Source organism: Hydractinia symbiolongicarpus, chromosome 8 (genome assembly GCF_029227915.1).
Source record: "Hydractinia symbiolongicarpus strain clone_291-10 chromosome 8, HSymV2.1, whole genome shotgun sequence".
Classification (NCBI taxonomy): domain Eukaryota; kingdom Metazoa; phylum Cnidaria; class Hydrozoa; order Anthoathecata; family Hydractiniidae; genus Hydractinia; species Hydractinia symbiolongicarpus.
In genome coordinates this window covers 23,562,994-23,585,715 of record NC_079882.1, presented here as the reverse complement: position 1 = coordinate 23,585,715, position 22,722 = coordinate 23,562,994, and the positions used below count along the sequence as shown (strand labels likewise).

Genomic DNA, 22,722 nt, shown 5'->3' with positions numbered 1-22,722 from the left:
TACAAGGTTTCAGTTATTGTTTCTACTATTAAAAACATACAATGCATTCCATAAACAAATGATAAAAACTTAGATTTAACCCAATCCAGTCCAGGGAGACTCCCTTTTACATTCAAAACTATTTTTTGCTCTGCTGCATGGTTATGATAGTGAGTTTTCCTATTTATCTATTATTCTATTGGCTATTAACCAAAACTACCCCTAGAATTTTCTTTGAAATCCTTATAATCAAGGAAATATAATATCTGTCCTTATAGGATTACTCTTAGAACTTGGAAACTTACAATCCAACTGTTATCAAGGCAAATCATTCTGTAAATTTTGGACATGTGATTAATCCAATTTCCTGATTTATTTTAAATTTTATCAGGAAATCAGAACAAATTGAATTTTCGGGTAATTTTTGGTGTTTTTTTATGCCACTATGCAACAACTGGAAAATATATTAACTTTTATTTGGCTTTTCGAAACTTTAAACAGAATGCAAAAATTTATTCTATATTACTCAAAGTATTGAATTTTCAGCAGATAATGAAATTGTGGACAAATTTCAATATTCCGATGACGTCACTGACATAAGCAATAATTTATTGCTGCCATTTTGCTCCTTTCATGATGTACTATAAGTGTGCTAAGCTTGATGTGATTTGGACAAGCCTAACAAAAGTTTTGGAGAGGAGGGAGACAGAATGCTCCCCCCCCCCCCCCCCCCAGTCATATTATGTTTAAAAAAGCCTGGACTGAATAAGGTCCATCAAGACAAATCTACTAATGACAGGTAAAAAACAATAATTGCACATATAGCTACTGTATTTAACATGGTAATCAAAGTTAACATGTGTAAAAATTTTCCCACCATTAAAAAAACAGAATAAGTGTACATAGTACACAAGCTTTAATAATCTTAACAAAAAAAAACATATATAAAACGTATATAAATAAGTCTAATAGAGCTTGATCTAATCGAAATGTATTGCTGCTTGAAAAATAAAATTAAAAAAATATGTTATTAACTTGATCACAATGCAGAAAACTAAAGTTGATTTTAACACTATATGAATTTATAAAATGGAGAGTGCCAAAAATCATCTGCAAAAAAGTCACTTTCATGTCCTGTAACTGCTAAAATGTTTTTGGCACAAATATTTTATAAGAGTTATGCAAGATCAATTTTTATTGTGTATAAACCTTAACTTTTCGAGAAAATGAAGTACATGTTAACTCATTAACTAATTTCTGTGAGCAAGTCTTTTTTTCCTGATGTGCTAATAGTTTATGGTAAAACAGACTTGTATAAACAAATTTAGGCCTTACAAATTAAGAACACCCAAAGGCTTGCTCACAGGTCGATGCTTTTATATAAAACATGTATCCCTGTGAAACTTTTTTACAAAGGTACAAGTGACAAGTTCTAATAAAATATTACCATAAATATTTTAAATATTTTTCAGAAGAGTAAAAGATCGCTCTGTAATACTTGCAATATATTATTATATAAGTTTTAGCACAAATATATATTTACAAGGTAGATATGTAATGCAAAAATGTCCTACCCTTTTTTTTATTTTTTAATAGCCTCACCTAATCCACTTAAATTTTTGTAGCTGGGTTTTTATCTGCATCCATTTTTTTTCCGCATAATAAGTGCATTTATATGATCAATATTTATTTCATTTTTATGGTCTTGTTTTGTATTTATATTTGCAATTTGGACAAATTCAAGCTTTCAATGACTTTACAGAAAAAGTGTCATCAAAGTTTTTGACATCTTTATGTGTGGACTTTAACAACTCCTAGTAGTAGTAGGCTATAGTGATATGTAACAACTCCTCTCCAAAAAGAAGTCGGAAACCCATTAGGCGCAGGACAATCTTGCATACACTTTCAAACCTCTGCTGGAATAAGTTATATAAAACTAATAAAGAGAACCAATAGTAAATAAAGAAAGCTATTAGTTGATTTACAATTTAATTTTAATAAAACTTTTTTTGTGAATGTTTGAATGTTGTAAAAAATGGTCTATAGATAATAAATTTACACTTTGTATGTAACTAATTATCGTCACACTCTGGCTCAGGTGGTTTATTTAACCAACGAGGACCACTCAGCATAATACCAACAGCTCCAATAGGTGCAGTTATTAAAATCACCAGCACTGCTATTGCCACAATTTGAATACCTAATTCTTCTTGCTCTTTCCCTCGAAAGCCTTTATTACGAGCAGTCATAAGTGGTATAGAACCAATAGCAGCCTAAATTATTAAAATAGTTGTTTCATACAAGTTTTTTTAAGAATTCTCATAGAAAATAAATACTTTTAAGAATAAATAGAACATCACAATTAACTTCAGTATAACTTAAGTGTCGTGTGAGGAATATAATTAGTTGTTCTATGGGCAGCAAAGATAATTATTTCGGGTTAATTGGTTGGCAAAATAAAAATAATTATAAAAACGATATCGAGTCAGAACGCGGAATTTTTTTTGAGTATACAATGTATAATTTAAAATTTACAGAGTTAAATGATTAAATGAAGTAGAAAAACTCCTTTACCCCAGTACACCCCACAGCGGTTATTGTTTTGGTGAATATGCAAACATAAAAACATGTAAATAACAGTAATTTTAACGACCAGGAAATTCAACCTATATAGGAAGAAGTGGTAAACTTTAATTGAATTTCCGCGCCCGAAGGCGTAGGAAATTCTTTAAAACCGTCAGTTTTTTCTTTCGGAAAAAAACGACCCTGGGATTTTACATTGGTCCGTCACAGAAGTAAACTTCGTACCCAAGCTCCTTAACTACTGGGAAGTCTAGTATTGACGCTTCAGGCCAAAATTGGTATTTGTTTTCGACAAAATTTGGCACAGTTAACAAAAAAAGTATGCTGAACATGATGGTGACATCAAAATTTTGATTTCTTGTTACCTAAATGTCATTTTAGGCCAAAATTGGTCCAAAAATTAAAACTACTTTATTTTTGACAAATTTTGACACAATTAACAAAAAAAGTATAGTGAACATGATGGTGACATCAAAATTTTGGTTTTTTGCCACCTTAAATGTCATTTTAGGCCAAAATTGGTCCAAAAATTAAAACTACTTTATTTTCAACAAAAATTGGCAAAGTTAACAAAAAAAGTATGCTGAACATAATGGTGACATCAAAATTTTGATTTTTGTCACCTAAATGCCATTTTAGGCCAAAATTGGTCCGAAAATTAAAACCACTTCATTTTCGGCTAAATCTGGCACAGTTAAAAAATAAAGTATGCTGAAAATGATGATGGTACAAAAGTTTGATTTTTTGTCACCTAAATGTCATTTCAGGCCAAAATTTATCCAAAAATTAAAACTGCTTTATTTTCGACAAAAATTGACACGGTTAATAAAAACAACTAATGCCATTTAAGAGCATAAACGTTTCAATCGCAAGACTTTCAACCATGAATGATAGGCTATATTTTTTGTTAGCAATTTCTTTTAAAATGTGAGTTTATTATGACACGTTTCATTTTGTTTGCGTTTGTTGTAAGATATAATGTCACCGGTGTGCTTTGTCTTCAGAGGTTCATGCACCAAACCCCTTCGAATGTTTGGCACAATAACACAACGAATTAGCAGGTTTTCATCAAATATTTTGGTAGCGCACGGAAATTCTTAGAGCCCCCAGGGCTTCTTGCTAAACTTTTAAACCATTATTCAAATTAAATAAAAAAAAGATTTAATGTAAGTCAAAGATAAACAAGAAGCCCAGAGTCTTTAAATTTTCTGCGTTAAAAACAATACAAGTGAGGAAACGTCATCAGATGATTCTCAGAAAAATCTATCAAGGTGTTTTGGACTAAATTTATTATTTCAAGTGAAGCTTTTGTAGCCTTCCTTTCTTTACAAGAAAAAAAGGATAAAAAAAAACCATAACACCATAAAAATTACTGTTTCTTTTATGACATAAACATTAAAAATGCCTGTGCATGAAGCTGTTAATAAAATTAAATGCCGTTGCATGTTCCAGATTTTTTTTTGAGTATAATAAACCCTCCCACAGAGTCCTTTTTTAAGAGTAACATTATTTTTTCATAGTGATGTTTATACCATCTGCATTTGAGAGCACATTTCAAAACATTGATAGTAAAACAAACAAAAATTTTTTAAAAACGATAAATATATTAAAAAAAACTCATATAGAGTGTCTTGTATAGAGAGCTAAATTCTTTTTTAAAATGTTTTAGAAATTTAATGCAAATATAATAAAGAACTTGATGAAAAATAAGAATGTGCTTGAAAAACAAAATTTTTAGAAGATAAATTTTTTTAAACACACGCCCATTATGGGCGTGTGTTTTATTTCAAGAAATCCTGGACAAAAAAGGATTTGGAAATCAAACAATTTCCGCTCGCAGAACACACAGAAATTGAATAACGCTAGTTCAAGTTAAAAAGACAACTTAAAAAAACTGTATTATTATTCTCTGACTTACTTGTAAAAACAAAAGAAATTACCTGAACTGTAGCCTTTGGCAACCAAGCAATAGCACAGAACAATCTTTCTTTAACAGACAAATTATTTCCAAATGTGACAAGGTATGTAACAATAATTCGAATAAATAAACCAATGACTAGAATCCCAATGCTCTTACCTAAAATGTGTACAAATAGAATTAAAAATGAGGCATTTTTTTGGTTTATTATGTGCTGAAAAATACTTGTTACTAATGCAAAAATAATCTTATAATTTAAATAGCATTTAGCAAATTGCTGCAAGTTATAAATTTAACTGGTTTTTAATAAAATTTAGGCAATTTCTTTGAATGTGTATCTAAATTAAGAGCTTCTGGTGCGTTATATATGAGCAAGTGGGTAATGTGATAGCAGGGTTCAAATTAGCAACTTGCAATTTGCCTGTGAATCATCCTACAAGAAAATTTGTTAAAATTGCAAGTCCCATTTTCAAATAAACGTTGAATGTATTTTTTATTATGCTGGATGCTTTCTTTTCAACAGTTATTTTGAGTTAATCTGTGCACCATTATGGTTAATCACTACAGTTAATTTTAGAAGTCAGACGCAATTAATTTCACAAGACTATTTTTTTTAAAGAAAGATAAGGTAACTAGATTTGTCATTGGTGGCTATTTGTATAATAACCAACTTTGTTAGAAAACAAAGTCAGCATTTTGAATCTAAAAAACTGAGAAAAAAAATTATTTAAAATGCCACTATAATGATGAAAAAACTACGCATACCAACTAAATCTATATTCAAGTATTCAATTGAAACTTCCGCACCAATCAAACCAAAAAGTAATGGCTGGAAAATTTCCCATAATACACCAATAACCTTTTCCACAGGCGCCTAAGTGAAATTATACATATATTACATTATGTCTAAATTAAGTTTGAAATAAACTTTCTAAAAAATTTACAAATGACAGTATTCTCTATATGGCTCTTCTATTATTCCAAACTTAGCCTATAGCATTTTTAAGGGAAAGACGCAGCATGCATAAGACCTTTTTAAGAAAAGTAGAAGTTTCCTAAACATAGTGCCTTTTAAATATAGGAAAATCATACATCTATACTACAAAAAATTAAATAAATCATTTTGAATATTTCATAACAATTATATAATATAATTATTTAGCAGCAGCTCTAACCTATTTTTATTTTAATTATATTTTTGTACCGTGCATAAGAAATGGGGAATTTTCAATTTAATCCTTCTCAGTATAAGTAAATCTTTTTGTTTACATTTAAAAAATATATACACTGAAGAGAAAGAAACAAAGAATATAAATTCTTTGAAACAAAACATTACAGAAAGTAGAAACATAACACAAAATATTTCATTAGGTAAAGTTAGAAAAACTGGATGTATAACAACACATATGCAGCATAGCCTAATGTGATGTAGGCCATTATTGACTTTCACTTTGTTGATATTTCATTTGGTTAATGTTGTTAAATATTGTCATCTCAACCAAATAATTCTAAATGCTGCATTAAACCTTAGTCGAATATCTCTTTAATATTCAGATAGTTAAATAATGTCAAAAACAAAGGTTCCTGAAGTGATTTATTACTTGTGTTGTAACACTGGCGTTAAACTTTTTCTGAATTTAAGCTTTTCTCAAATACCAGTGATGTGAGTCCCAGTTTTTGATAGCTAAAATTTGCCACAAAAATTTAAGCATGTAGGATTTATTGATTTACTTAAGGCATTAAGTTCTATTCTTTTTGGAGCCCTGAAAAGTGATATAAAATAACAATTCGCCAATACTCTATACCTTTGCATTATCTCCCCACCCATACCCAACAGTTGCGCCTAATGCTAAAACACCAAGTGCACCAGCTCCTGGAAAATCAATTTTATTGCTACCAAACAAAAACAACAAACCAAAAGCAACTAGCAACACTGCCCGGTTTGCACTTCTTTCTTTCTAAAATAAAAATTATTACAAGCAAAGATAAGGTAAATTTGTATGAATACTTTGCACAGTTTGTCACAGTTTTATATATAAATTTAGACTATAATAGTTCTTAAAAAAGAATTTATGCTTAAACTTTTTCCATTTTTAATTATTAATTTTAGTCACATGCTTGTCCAGCAACTCCCGGAAAGCAGGAATCTTTTTCCTATAACTTGATGCACCAAAAACTAATGAATTCTTTAGGCTGCCATGATACAAATTCTATGAAAAGAATTTGTTATCAAAAAGTATCTGAGCTTGAACATCAAAGCATTCCCTGTTGCAAAATAATTTCATTTTGGTACAGAGGCCAAAAAGCAGTGACAAGTATCACAAAACCTGCCACTGATGCTGGATTCTGCCCCTTCCCACAGCCCAACTGTTTCGATAACTTTTTTTGTGATGTTGCATCTCTATTAGAAACCTTTCTGCCAAAGCTTTAGGTCCCATACCTCCCAGAGCCTTAGATATTGGTTATTAATTGAAACTCCTTATAATCAATAAAACATAATAACTTTCTTATGATTATATGCCTAGAACTTTTCTTAAAAGCCTGATTTTATGGGTTTTATCCAAATCAGAAAAAAATAGATTTCCAGCACTTTTAAATAACTTGAATGTTGAAATTCCTTCTAGAACTAAAAAATAGATTTTTAGCAGCTTATAATGTCACAAAAGTGCTGACATCAGCAAGATATATTGCTACTGTTTCTACGACATAAAAAACTGTGCAAAGTTTGATTCTATTTAGAAAATGCTTTTAAATGTTATGAAGGGACAACAACAAAGTTAAAAAGCATAAACCTGTAACATTAGATGATTAACCAGTTACCTGGTCTTTAGGTGGAAAATACCAAAGCAATATCCCAATTAAAAGACCACCAGCTAGCCCCATTATAATCTCGAGTGGTCCACGGAAGATATTGAAGTAAAGATCACCTATTAATATAAAATAAGTTCAATTTTAAGAATACCATATTGTTCTGAAGTTGTTTTAAAATTTTTGTGCATTTCTTAAAAAATAATACTGCATACATATTAAACTTATTAAACATCCTGCAAAAATAAATTTAATAAAATCAGACCAGTTTGATTTTATTCACAGTATAACAATTTTAATTCGAAGATGGTGGTGAAAATAAACAAACTTTGAAAGATCTCTGTATTCCTAATTAACATGTGCATGTTTTAGCAGCAAAATAAAAGACAACACATGGCTTAATTCAGTCAATTTTGTTTTTAGGTCAAAATGACTATAGGCTTAGCTTGTTTAGTACCTATGGCCTAGCAAAATGCCTGGAAAACACGCATCGATGTCGGGTTTCAATGTGATAATTTGACATATTTTCAATAAATTACACAACACAGTTGATTACTGATTTACTATTCCTGCATCAATTTTTGACAAGGTAAATATAAAATAATCTATATAATAATATGCCAGTTCTGTCTGTTTGTCTGTCTGTCTGTCTGTGACTTTTGCAAAGACGATATTTTTTACCACTTGAATGCGGGAGTTTTTCGAGTTTTTTTGTCAATATCTTTTAACGTCAATATCTTATATATTAAATTAATGAAGCCATTACAGTGCACTTAAAACTTTGAGGCCAAGTAACTTGGAAACGAGGTGGTGACGTCAATGATTTTTCACCGCGTAGGTAACTATAGGGACCACCTAGGACCAATTTGGGTAATTTTCTCAAACCTGGGTCCCCGAATCCGTTTTGGAATGGACGGGTTAATGACGTCATCAGAGATAGGAAAAGGCGGATGTTAGGACAGACCCCGTTAGCACTTTACCATTCCACGTCAAATCATGGATCATCCCCGTTAAATCAACGATAGAAGAGTCGATAAAATCCATGTGCACTTTACCACTTTACGTCAAATAAGCGGGCATGCTATATAATATCCGCCCCAACCCCCCAACCCCCGCCGTGTCCCCCGGGCCCCCTCCCGCCCCATGGGTCCCCCTACCCACCCTCATCTGTCGTGTCCCCCAATTACAGTGTTATGTGTGTCTATCTTTACCAGAAACAAGTAAAGATGATTGCAACATTGCAAGGTTTAGCGCCACATAATGTCATAACTGAAGAATCGATTTTGATGATTATTTTGAGATTGTTTGAGACCATTTGATCTGACAAAGGCATCACCCTTGAAACTATAATCCTTTAATTCATCACAAAGTCTTGCGGGCAACCATGTCTTATATTTATTTCCCATTCTATCTTGAACCTCCGCATACATAGATTTTTCAGAAAGAGCACCAGGTCTTGATATTTCCATCTCTTTCACATATTTAACAAGGTAAATATCGTTTTTAGGCAGCTCTCTCCACTTTATGATCGGAGTAACTTGTTCTATGTTTTGTTCAAATTCTTCAACTGTTGGAAAAGCCATTGTGTTTATATTCACGATTACATCTCTTTATACCACTTTATAGATTCTATCGGAAAGCAGTTTTGTTATCTACCATCTGTCAATCAAACGCTTATAACAATAGGATTTTACATATTTTACATACCAGAAAGTTGTTTACATAAGAAAAAAGTCAAAACGAAAGTAGCCGTTGCTAAGGATATTTGGTATGTAAGGAATGCATTGTTTCTCTATTGTTATTCTGGCTTGATTGACATTTAATTGACGTCATTCTTTATCTAAACAAATACCATATGAAATAACCTGTTGTCATAACAATCACAAGAGCGATCTTCTCATCTTCGTGTGTAGGAGGAGTATCTTTGTGGTAAGGTGCAGTAATGTGTTTATCTGTAGTATCCACGTGGTGTACGGTGATGTGTTTATCGGGATGGATATCAGGATGATCGGGTGTTACCGGCTTCTTTTTATGTGATTCAGCTGTTTTTTCGGTAACATTGACCTTTCGATTAATACCGATGGTAAGATCCTCACCCGATATCAAAATCTTGTTGTTGTAACCCACCACACCGGTCTTAATTCTGAGATTCATGTCACTAGGTAACATATAAATACCTTGTCCAACCGAATAATCAACCTTACTTGAAGCGTAGTTTAACGTATCCTGATAACGTTTAATGTCCTCCTGAATATCGACCCTACGGTTAACAATGTCCTCAAGGTTATTCATAAAAACTTTTTGGGCGGTCAGAGCACTTGAATCATTACCGAGGATGGAGGATCGCGCTGAGGCTTGAGAACTAAGAACAAGATATGCATAGGCCCTGACACTGCTCGAGATCTTCACAAGGCCCGTTTTTGTAAATCCATCGGATTTTTCCACAATCCACCGCGTCATGGAGTCGTTTGTGAAATAACTTAACCCCGGAGTCGGATATTCTTTACGTCTTTTTTGATATGAGCTGAAAAAGTTCTGACCCCTGTATTTCATGGAGTTGGGATCAACTCCATAATCGCCGCAGATTTTTAAAAACTCCTCATTTGAATAGGGATTGTCGTATCGATTGAAGCTATCCTCAAAGGGTAGAGGTGTCTGTAGGCGCTTAATGATTCGCCTAATGTGATAATACACATGAAAACGATATATTGACCTGACCATAGATCTACCATCCTTCAGGTGTTCCGAACTTACCCCACAGGCACTTGAAGCGCACCAAGTGGCGAAATTTAGCTGGGTTTGCCATAATCTAAAAGGTTGCTCATTCCAAATTCTCATACGTTGCGCGTTATGACTAAGTTCATAATTGGTAAAAATATTAGGAAAGGAAGCGGGGAAAGAGCCACTTTCAGACACAATAATGGCCTGTTTGTACAGATCCCTAGCGCCCAATATTTGAAGATCCCGCCCTCCATTTGGCTTATATGCCGCATTCGGGTTATATCTGAAAATGTCATCCATTCTTTGATTTAAATATATTCACAATCTCTAATATAATAATGTATATCACAATAAAGGACGTAAATAGCGAGAAGAAAATCTATTTGTATCAACCGATAGACAACTCACATGGTACAAAGGAGGTTGCGATCGTGGAGACGTTTTCAGATAATGTCACATATGTAGCTACAGCTCCAATAGATATACCCTTGGCCGATGGAGTTACCACGGTTAGGTTACAACAGGGTCAGCACTACACGGGTAGGGAGTTGAATTCAATCGTGAGAGGTGATGTAAAATCAACACAACTAGCTAGAAACTCTAAGTTGAGTAAAATATTCAATATGGAGGGTGTAACGGAACTACATTTTAATCTTAATGAATTGGATAACTCGTTAAATCTTAAAGATGGTGAATATAGCAACAACCTGATGACATATCATATATCCGAGTATGGTGGTGATTTTACATATATTGAACCGAAAAATCCGCAATATAAGAAACTAAAGAAAGGTTTACTTCAATCACTTACCATGAGAGTCACAGGTCAGGATGGTAAGGTGTTATGGGGTGGTATGAAGACAACAGTTACCATTCACATAAGAGATACGGCGTACAGATGATACAATAGCATTAACCGAATTAAAGTAAAATAAAATAAAAGTAATATGGAATAGCATGGAATACGGGAAAAAGTTAAACCCAGAGCGTTCACTTAGGATCGCACATGGCGTAAAAGGAACGCATCAAAAAGTAATTGTCACTCACAACCCGAGTGAGATTGATCAGAACCAGTTACTCCTGATTAGGTTCCCTAATTTAGGTAACGATGATGTCATTGTTCCGGGTACTTCGAAAATAAGTTTCGACATTGAACTTGAGTCAAAAGTCGACACGAAGAGAACATTGGTCTCTAACATAGGGAGGGCAATTGTTAAAAAGCTAGCTATCAAGTTCGAGGGTACCGAGATTCTGAGCATTGATGACTTTGATCTTTTCGGGTGCTACAGAGATTTATGGTTAACCAAGTCTGAAAAAAGAAATGCAATAAGACAAGGTATCATCTTTGATGAAGGGTCACGGAAAATTGCATGAAACTGAGAGTTGGAGCCGCGGATAAAGATACATCGGAGGTAGCGGACAAAGCAATCTATGATGCATACAAAAACAAGTTCACCATACCACTAGATTTTGAAATGTTGGATAGCACGATTCCTTATTATCAGGCCGGATTAGGTAATAGGCTGTGTTATGAGATAACATTCAACAATTATGACAGGGTAGTATTATCAACACCAACCAAACCTTCCGGTGCCGCATCGGCACCCGCGCCGGATGCTAAATACAAAATCTCCAACATATCTCTCGAATATGAGATTGTGACACAACCCACACTCGCCAGATTCATCTCAAATGAATACCAAAACATGGCCGTACTCTATGACAGGTTTCTGAGACATAGACAAATTAGGGTGGATAAGTCAGACACAACGTGGAATTGGTCATTCAATACACCGTGCAAGTCCCTGAAGGGTATATTGGTTCTGTTTGAGGAAGAGAAAGCTTACAAACGAGATACCGGTAAGTTCTACAATCCCAAGATCAAAAAGGTATCCGCCATAGTTGAGGGTAAGCCTAACCAACTTTTCGCTCAGGGGATGCAACCGTTTGAGCATTATGGTGAAATATGCAAGTATTTCGCGGAGGGCAAACAAAGGGATGGTAACGCCGGTGAAATACAGAAACATCTGCAACTACATGATGTGAAGGTCGCGGACTACCTAACCACGAAATATGCTCTATGGCTGGATTTCAGAACCATAGATGAAAACTCACTGCACGGGACCGGCCGACGGATTGAAAATGCGAGCGAGGGGATCACACTGCAAGTTGAAAAGACGGCCGAAACCGCGGGATCCTTAAACGCCTACATATATCTAATCATGGATGCTCAATTAAATATTCAAAACGGTGAAATTATGGATGTACTATATTAAGATGGACTACATGAAAGATCCTCACACGGCATTATTCGTCGGTCCCACGGGCTGCGGAAAATCCAGACGCGTTGTAACGCTACTAGAGAGTGAATACTTTGATCACTTTGATTTCATTGTGATTATATGTCCAACATTAAGATGGAATAAGACATATATGTGTCGAAAATGGTTTTGGAACGACAGATATGTGATTCTAATTGAGCCCATGGGCATGTTGTACGAATGGATTCAAAAGATGACGGATTTCTGTGCCGGGTACAAAACATTATTCCTGATCGACGACATCATCGCGGATGAGAAACTGGACAAAAAGAGGCAACCGCTTCTGGAGCTGGCCATCAGCGGTCGGCATCGAAACCACACCATGTGGCTACTCACACAATCATACACCGCGATACCGAAGAACTTACGAAGGCAGGCAAAAATGTTATATGTGTGGTATCCGAAGGACAGACATGATCTCGCAACCATCCACGAAGAGAATGATGTCATTGAATCATCGGAGATCCAGAAGGTTAAGGAAAGGCTAAAAGATGGAAAATATACACATTTAGTCATGAGGATGGAACATCCAAGAACTCACGTGATTTGCTAGATTGGACGTTTTTTGTTACAAGAGTCTTGTAACAAAAGTATCTAACAGATCTATAGACTCCTATAAGACTCTCCTATAATACTCCTATAATACTCCTATAATACTCCTATAATACTCCTATAATACTCCTATAGACTCCTATAGTACCATGATAGAATATATAAATTTCATATTACTGGTGACAGCCGTGGCGCTATTGCTGTTATTGGTTAGTTTTTGCCTTTTTTGTATTAAAAAATACCTATCGCTATTGAAAATGGCCGAAACAGCAATTGACAACATAATTTTTATCGATGAACAGGATGCCCGGGATGATGGGAAGAGACAAAAATTGCTCGAGTGTGTGCTGACCGGAAATAGTAAGTTATATCTTGGTAAGATGTATACGGAGGCGGAGATCCAGAAGCTCAAGAATGATGAGGTGGATAAACTGTTCACCATATACGAGGCTAAACTATCCGGTCAAATGGTAAAGTCTTTGGGACAGTCAATAATCCACATGTACTCCATGGGCGCCTGTACAGCTCTGGGCATAAAAAATCAAAAGGCTCTGAGTGATGACCTGGAGAATGACCCATTCCTAAACTCCGCCCTTCAAAGGTTCACGTGCGATTTGTATTATAAGTTCGGATCACTACTATCACCAATCAGTGTGGGTCTAATTACAGGTAGGCATTATATCGCTGGAAGAAATTTAAACGCAAATAATAATATAGATATAGATAATAAAGATGTCAGAGGAACAGACTCCTATTCAGGTGACAACGAAGAACCCTAAAAAGGTTGAGGCTGGTAAGAGGGTGGCCGAATTCAACCGCAAACAGAGGGAAGACTATAAAAGACTGCTCATGGCGCAGGCAGAGACGCAGGCGAAGACGGAATCGACACCAACGCGGTCGACACCTCAGACACTGTTGGAGGATCCTAAGGATATTGTAATTGAGGATTCCGTGACAGATGTTCCCAAGGGTGGGGTTAACAACTACGCAATAATGGGCGGCGGTGTGATTGTGATGCTAATAATTGGAGCGTTGGTGGTGATGAGGAACAACACCTCACAGAGTAAGGTGAAGGATCCCCCACCGAGAGCTCCATCGGACACTAGAAAAACCAGGAGTAAACTTGAAATGGAATAAAGGGATAATATCGCGATATTATAATCTAGAAGTAAATATAAGACATGGATAAGAAAAGTATAGTCAACGATATTTATAAAGCATTGGTCGTATGCGTTTTCGCTGTAGGCTATTCAATGCTCGGGAAAAAGGTATTAAAAATGACACCACCCTCAATTCAGAAGTTTGACCTGGAAGATACCGGAAAGCTTGTAGCCATAGTCGCCGCAAGTGAGATGACAAGAGAATATCTAGTTAAGCAAAAAATTATACCTGAAACTATAAATATATAATGTTGCGAATACTGGAATGGTTGGTCTGGGTTTTATGCCAGCGCAAGAAAGTTGAGAGGATTTTACCCAAGGTGGAATACATCGATACCGAGGTCATAGACGACTCTGGTGTCATAGACTCCGAGGCTATCGTATTAAAATAACGCCACTATATTATACCGGATTATATAAACATGGCTTCAATTGCAATGATGTTGGGAGGTGCCTTCGCAAAAGCTTTGGCCTTCACCGGATCAAGCTACCTCTTTTCAAGTTTATCAAAGGATAGGATAGATAAGGAACGGAAGCGGCATGATCTGGCCATAGAACAGCTGCAAAAGGCTCAGGTTATATGGCAACGTAAAAGACAAGAGAGGGTGGACTTTATCAATAAGCAGCTCAGACTTGAGAAGAAGGCCGAGGGTAAATTTACGGAGCTGGATGACGCGATGCGCGAATATAAAAAAGTATTTGGAGGGTCACCTCTCACAGATATTCCGCGCAAGCCCGTATTGAGCGACTTTTATACACCCAGCAACGGCCAACATGAACGGGAATTGGCATTTATCGCGCTAAGCATGATTGGTGTCGGATGCGCCGTGTGGTATTTCGAAAAATAGTACCATGCCGCGGGTATTATGTTACATGTGTCATGTAACATATATTCCAGATCCGCTAACGCTTTGTCACCATGTAGGTGTATATCAGACCTCCGATTCCGACTATCAAAGCCCACAGGTTTTGACTCAACCAACCGACGACCTCCTTTGCTCTATTTAGGATCCACGATACGATGGATCCAATTATACCAGGTAGTGACGCAGCTGCGGCACCGGCCAATCTACCCAGGAGAGATCCCAGAGCGCTCAGCTTGTTCTTTATCCATTCCCTAGCACCACCACCGCCGCCGTCCTCGGAATGCTTTTTTGTTGTGGATGTCGACCCTCCACCGCCTGGTGTCAAAGTTTCAACCAAAAGCCCGATAACCATCCCGAACGCTGTTAGTACACTGACAATGGTGATACCCTGTTCACGGAATAGCGTTCGTATCTTTTCACCCAATGTAGTATCTTTGCTAAGTACCTTGGCGATTGTCTCCTTTATGCTTTTTATCTGGGTGTTAAGTTCGCCCTTGAGGATATTGATGGCAGACTGGTGGGCCTCCAACTCATCGTTTAGCTTTTCCAACCTCTCGGCCACCTGCTCCCTCTGTTCATCCGTGTATGACGGATCTTCCAACTCCTTCAACTTCATTTGTTCCTTATGTATCTTGTTCTCAACATCTACCTTTTTGGCGGTCGAGAGTTGGAGACTCCCGCGGATCCGCTGCACCGAACTATCCAATCCGCGAATATCACCGGCCGGATATTCGGCTCTCAGTGTACTATCATCGACCAGCGAGACCAGATCCTCGGCACTGTTCACCACCTCCCCGGACATGGTTTCTAATTCTATATCCGTCGCATTCTCTATTTTATCCGGTGACGGTAGTCTCTCTTCTATTTTGTTTAGCCTAGCGGCCTGTCGGGGGGTTATACTACCTTTCGGTATATCGAACCCCAAATTGCGCAGCCTTTTCTTGCCCAGTATATCTGCAATGGTACCGGTAGACCTTAGAGATCCGCCATGTGTCAGCGGTCTGTTATCATCCTTGTAGTATAATTCGCCATCGCGAGTCTCAAACAGATCGGTATGTATCACGCTCGGGTTCTCGTTTGGATATATAGTTAATAGCTTCTCATAGAGCGATTTAACCAGCTCACTAGTAACTCTGGAGCGCAGAGAGGTTCCTCCGCCGAATGATGTCTCCTCATCAGGTGTGTGTATCTGCACACGCGTGCGCTCCCTCGGTACCAGAGGTGTCGAGTCATCGGTACCCTCGTCGGGTTGGTCGTGGTCACCAAACGGATCAATATCAATGTCCGCCATTATTTTATTTAAAGGATAGTTTTTTCCTAATATAATAGAAATGGCAGAGAGTTCTAGTACCAGAGAAGAATTGTTTAAAACGGATATATCCAATTCCCAACTTGACGAGCTGGTGAAATTGCGGGGCAAGTTCCAAGACCTCGAGAAGGAACGCTGGAGGTCTCTGATCATATGGTCGGTTCTGGAGGGATTATCCGGAACCGCGGCCATTGCCGGCTCGATAGCGACCGCGGCGACCATTATTAGAAATTTAGGCGGTCCCCGTGGGAATTACATGCAGAATTCTGGCATGTGTCTGTTGGGCTCGGCTTCCTATGCGGTTACCAGCCAATATGTCGGAACATATCGGGAGAAACTTGACAAATTAAGAGCCGCGTATCGCGTTGTACAAAATGCCATCGATGTGTTCGATCAAACGCTACCCTGGAACACTCGGGACATCTGTAGAGCAGATTTTGAGAGTTTGTGTGATACTTATCATGAAACTCTCAAGGATCTGGATAAACTGGATATAGGTTATTTAGAGTAAAGTTTTTTTTCTTTGTAGTAACCAAATGGCAGAGATTTATCCGAAGCTACCCACGGCTCCCGAGTATTCGAGCGAGCAGGACAAGTTTAATACTAATACTGTGAACTCTCAACTTGGGGAGCTTAGAAAATTATGCGATAAGTTCAATACAAAATATGATAAATATAACAAGACGCTACACAGACTGGTGCTTTTAAATGCCAGCGCCACGGCCCTAACCGTCGCTTCGGGCATAGGTTCGGTGGTAACCGGTGCCACGCTCATCGGAATCCCCGCTTCCGTCGGATTGGGAGCCGTAGCACTGTCCGGAACCATTTTCACGGGCTCCGTCATGGCCCTGATTAAAAGATATCGGAGCAAACTTGACAAGGTCATGAAATTATATGATGTTGCGACGTCCGCCATCGCCGTGTTTGAAAACTCCGTCTCGCGGGCTCTGAATAATGACGACATCAGTTACATCGAATTTCAAACCCTGAGCGGTATATACTACGAAGCTCTGAAAAAGATGATGAAAACCGACAGAAAGATGGAGAGCGAAACTCGCAACCAGTTTGAAAAAAGTCTAATGGACGAGGTTCAAAGCCTCAGAAGGACCGTAAATCAAGGTTAGTGATGTGCGCATGTACACCGCTCGCATATTTCGTGTGGTACGATAAAAATTAATATTAAGGCGGTTTGTGACATTATGCGGCGCGATCGCCCCCCCAAGACTGAGCCATAGCGACCCTATCTGCCGACCGACCCGCGCGATCCCCGGCATCATCTTTACCTGTTTCTGGTAAAGATATCGTCCCCTTTTTCACCAACCTTGCACATAATCAGGAGGTAATTCTGTATCTTCGGGTATTAACATCAATTCATCTTTTACAAAAGCCCGTCCAGGTCCGTCTTGAACATAGTACATTAAACGGTTACCGGGTTGCGCTATTACCTCACGCAATCTATATGTGTTTTTCGACCATATTCTATCGGTTGCCCGTCTCCGCCCATCATCATGCTCTTCACCAGGTTGTAGTAGATATCTATACAGGCCATCTTTAGGTAATTCTACTTCAGGTGGATAGCTCTCTTGATTAACCAGAGGCACCTCTTTCATTATAATAGCATCTTTTGGCTTCATATCAATCATCTGCGTCTTTGTATCGTTTAGCCTATCAATCAGTTTATACAGATGCTTAACCCATGTAGATGATACCTTTTCCGAATCATTCAGTTCTTGGGCATCTTGTATTTTGAATAAATTTTCGGCAAGTATCTTGTTCAACGCCTCAACAAAAGCTGTGTGTGTATGCTTATATTTTGTAGTCGCTCTTTTAATTTCAACCTTATGCTTCTCCAACAGCTTTGATACATCTGCCTTGAATTCTGAACCGTTATCACATTGGAAAGTTTTCGGATAAGTTAATGGTCCTGCCTTGTAGATGTCCTCAATCATAGCGGCAACCTCTTTGGCTTTCTTAGTCCTCAAAGGTCGGGCTACCTTGTATCTGGAAGCAGCATCGATTCCCGACAAAATGTACTTATATTTATTACCATACAGTATGTCACCGGGCATGTACAATAAATCGAATTGATGTAAATCATTAGGGGTGGTAACTTCATAATGTGGTCTTTCAACATGTTTCGGGGCGGGTAAATGTACTTGCCAAAATGCTTGTTTTGATAGCCACTTCTTAATCTCCTTTGGACCGAAGCCGAATACTCTTAAATTCTGAACAGCCTTTTGTCCTTTCCATAAATTTTGAGGTTGATAGTAAGTCTCTTGAAGTTTTGACATGTTTTATTTATGCACACCTTTATTTATCTCCTTTTTGTGTTATGATGTGGTACGATAAAAGTGCTTAAAGTTTTTCATATATTATATTAATATGTCAGACATGGATACCACACCGGATTATAAATTGATGAAACTGAGAGAGTTGCGAGAGGTTGCCAAATCCCGCGGAATTAAGTATATCGTGGGTATGAGAAAGGCTAAACTGGTTGAGATGATTGAGAAGAATGATCTCGACCCATCCTACACCATCGATCTGGATACCAAGAAGGAATGGTATGGATACTGTTCAAGGTGGAGGTCGAAAAACAGGGAGGCATATCTAAAAGCCCAAAAACGTTATAACGACAAAAGATCCAAGTGATTGGGTATTTTTTTGTTACCCGTCTGAGTAACAAATGTTGGTGGGTGGGTACCCATGGTGGAGCGGTCACGACCCTCTAGGTGCTGGTGGGTGGGTACCCATGGCGGAGCGATGTCAGTATCATAAACCGCGTTTTACCGCCATGGGGTCGGGTGGTTGTCTTGCGAACGAAGCCCCTCACGATCCTCGCGACCTCGGAGGTTGTCTTGCGAACGAAGCCCCTCGCGACCTCGGAGGTCCTGATTTTTTTCCCTGGGGGAGTACCCACCCACATTTACACTCCGGGAAACGATCCATGGTGGAGCGATGTCAGTATCATAAACCGCGTTTTACCACCATGGAGCAGCGCAACCCCCGGGAGGTTGTCTTGCGAACGAAGCCCCTCACGATCCTCCACCCCGGTTTACGATTTTGCAAACATCTTAAAGTTTTGCAAAATCGTATATCATAGCCAAGCATGTCTTCAGGAATCGTTCTCGATTTGATACACAGTAGAGAATATATTGATGACTTTGATCTTTTCACGGTCCCTGATTTAAGAGCCAGAGCGAGGTACCTTGGCCTACGTGGATACTCTCGGCTCAGAAGGGCTGAGCTTATCGAATTATTGTTAACAACAACAGTACCCGCAAGATATCCCGATATCACTTTGCCGCTCGTCATAGGGATGCCGGATCCCGAAGTGACCGAATTTTCGGGACCCGTGATGAGACCAAATGTATCAGTGCCAAGACCGGTACCAGCACCGATTAGACCAGTACCAGCACAGGTTGAGGTTGATGATGATGATAAGGACGACGCAGACGATGACATTGATGAAGATGATAGATGTATCATTTGTCTTTCTAAACGAAAGACCGCCACCATTGTTCATGGTAGAACAGGGCATTTTTGCTGCTGTTTATCGTGCGCAAATAAATTGGAGAAGAGGGGGGATAAATGCCCTATATGTCGCGCATCAATAGATCTTGTCATTAGACAATATATTTGAGGGGTCGGATTGTTAGGGCATTTTTTGTTACTCAGACGGGTAACAAATGTGATTCACTACCCTCGAGGTGCCAATGGGTGGGTACCCATGGTGTATCGATGTATGTATCACAAAGCGTGTTTTACTACAATTTAGCATGGTGGTTGCCCCACAAACTAGGACACTCACGACCCTCCAACACGGTTTACGATTTTTAGAAAAATGGATTAAAGATTACAAAATCGTATATCATAGCCAAACATCTTAAAGATTACAAAATCGTATATCACGACCAAGCATGACTTCGAGAAATACAGTTGTTGAATTAAGAGCTCTCGCTAGAGAACGCGGCCTACGTGGATACTCGCGGCTCAGAAAGGCCGATCTGATCGAATTATTGACACCCACTACTGTGTCAGCACCCGTACCCGTGCCGAGACCCACTAGACCCGTACCCGTGCCGAGACCCACTAGACCCGTACCCGTGCCGAGACCCACTAGACCCGTACCCGTGCCGAGACCCACTAGACCCGTACCGGTGCCGAGACCCATGCCAAGACCCATACCCGTGCCGAGACCCACCAGACCCGTACCCATGCCGAGACCGGGCACTAGCCAACAAGACATGGATTTGAAAAGCAAGTTGATCGAATGGAGAGACTGGTTAATAAATCATGTACCTGAGGCTGTTAAGGAGAAAGCGAGCAAAGCTTTCAAAACCATGAAGGATAATATCATGGGTTTGTATAAAAAGGGCAGTGGAGAGGAAGAGGTGGAAGAGGTGGAGGAGGAGGAGGAGGAGGAAGAGGAAAACCCCTATACCCCCATTGAAGAAGCTTTTGTAGGTTCATACAAACGTTTCAAAATAAACTCGGATGGTGGGAAGAATGTCAGGGTCTTTCTCGAAAAGGTCGAGCACGTCGTAAATAGGTTGATGAGTGACGTGCTCAGGCAGAAGAAGTCGCTGAAGACTCAGGCGACCTTGTGGGTGAAGTGGGTAAGGGAGGACACCAGCTCGACCGAAGCCCCGTGTGTACATGTTGATAAAGCTTTCAATAGCTATATGGAGATACTGCACGCCCACGATGACATTTCCGATGTTTTCGATCGGATGCGTAAAAAGATAATCGAGCAGATTGAAAACCCTGCTCTACCTGCCAGCGGATTCACAATCGAAAGGATCCTACATATGCATGTGGACTTTCACAAACTAAAATTAACTAGAGGTAGTTCTTACTTGCCGCTGCCCGAGAACTTCAGTGGTAAGCGATCCGTGATTAACCCACATAACGAGGATGAAGAATGCTTCAAATGGGCCGTTATCGCTGCTCTCAATCATGATAAGATCGATAATCACCCTGAACGGATCTCAATCCTTAAGAAGCATGATAAGTATAATTGGGATGGTCTAACTTTCCCAATGGCGCTAAACAAGATAGATCTCTTCGAGAGGAGGAACCCCGATGTCGCTGTGCATGTTTTGACAAAGGATGAGAGAGAAGGTATCTACATGTGTCGCAAGTCGAAGCATCTTGATCGTAAGGAGACGGTTGTTTTGTTTTTACTGTGTGAGGGGGATAAGAGACATTATATCGCTGTTAAGAACTTGAGCGGTGTACTGAGCAAGGTTAACTCAAAGCATAAAAATAAGGAGTATTATTGCTTGAATTGTCTCTATGGTTTTCAAAGCGAACAGAAAAGGGATGAGCACTTTGAGTATTGCAAGAATAACAATGCCGCTAAGATTCAACTCCCTAAGGAGGGTAGCACCTTAACCTTCACTGATGGTAAGTTTCAGCTCAAAGCCCCATTCATCATGTATGCCGATTTCAAAGCTTTTACAAAAGAGTTGCCCGAGGATGAGAGAAAATGCGGATCATCCACCGAGAAAGTTGGTAAACATGTTCCCACCGGATTCTGTTGTTATAGTAAATATGCTCATGGTGAAGTGCCGGACCCTCTGAATCTTTACCGCGGTGAGGACTGTGTTCCGCGCTTTGTAGATCATGTAGTTTCTGAGGCGAAAAGGTTATATAACATGTTTCCTCAGAAAGCAATGGATCCACTGACGGATGAAGAGCGTGACGGTTTCGATAGAGCCGAGGTGTGCCACATTTGCATGAAGGAATTTGATGACAAGGATGACATCAAGGTTAGGGATCACTGCCATTTCACCGGTAAGTTTCGTGGGGCTGCCCATCAGAAATGTAATCTGCGTTACAAGGTTCCTAATTATATTCCGGTTGTCTTCCACAATCTGAGTGGCTACGATGCGCATTTATTCATTAAGGAGCTTGCTAGGAAGTACGGAGAAGATGGTATGGGTGTAATCGCGGAGAATAAGGAGAAATATATCTCTTTCTCTACGGATGTTAAGGTTGGTGAATACATTGACAAAAATGGTGAGACTAAGGACAGAAAGATACAACTGAGATTCATAGACTCATTTAGATTTATGTCAAGCGGCCTAAGCTCCCTGGCTGACAACCTATCAGATGATCAATGCAAAAACCTTAGAAAATTCTTCAATGGTGACGAATTCAACATAATGAGAAGGAAGGGTGTATACCCATATGAGTATGTTAACTCATTCGATAGGTTTAATGAAACTGAGCTCCCGTCAAAGGATGATTTCTACAGCAAGCTGAACATGAATGGTATCAGCGATGCCGATTATGCGCATGCCCAGAAGGTGTGGAAGGACATGAAAGTTGAAAATATGGGCGTTTATCATGATATCTATCTCAAGACGGATGTTCTGCTTCTGAGTGATGTGTTTGAGACATTCAGAGAAACATGCTTGAGAAACTACGATCTAGACCCGGCTCACTTTTACACTGCTCCGGGATTAGCCTGGAGGGCGTGTTTGAAAAAGACCAAGGT

General features: G+C 38.6%; 1 protein-coding gene across 1 annotated transcript in view; it reads right to left on the bottom strand.

The window, feature by feature from the left end:
• Nucleotides 1-3: 3 nt before the first annotated feature.
• Nucleotides 4-22,722, bottom strand: part of LOC130655263 (sodium/hydrogen exchanger 9B2-like) — a 30,055-nt gene continuing 7,336 nt past the window's right edge. Inside the window, exons 3-7 of the mRNA XM_057457997.1 lie at nt 7,301-7,407; nt 6,286-6,438; nt 5,246-5,354; nt 4,503-4,639; nt 4-2,252 (exon numbers count right to left, since the gene is read on the bottom strand). Of these exons, the coding sequence (XP_057313980.1) occupies nt 2,052-2,252; nt 4,503-4,639; nt 5,246-5,354; nt 6,286-6,438; nt 7,301-7,407 (707 nt within the window). The 3' untranslated portion in view covers nt 4-2,051. The remainder of the gene's footprint in view (nt 2,253-4,502; nt 4,640-5,245; nt 5,355-6,285; nt 6,439-7,300; nt 7,408-22,722) is intronic.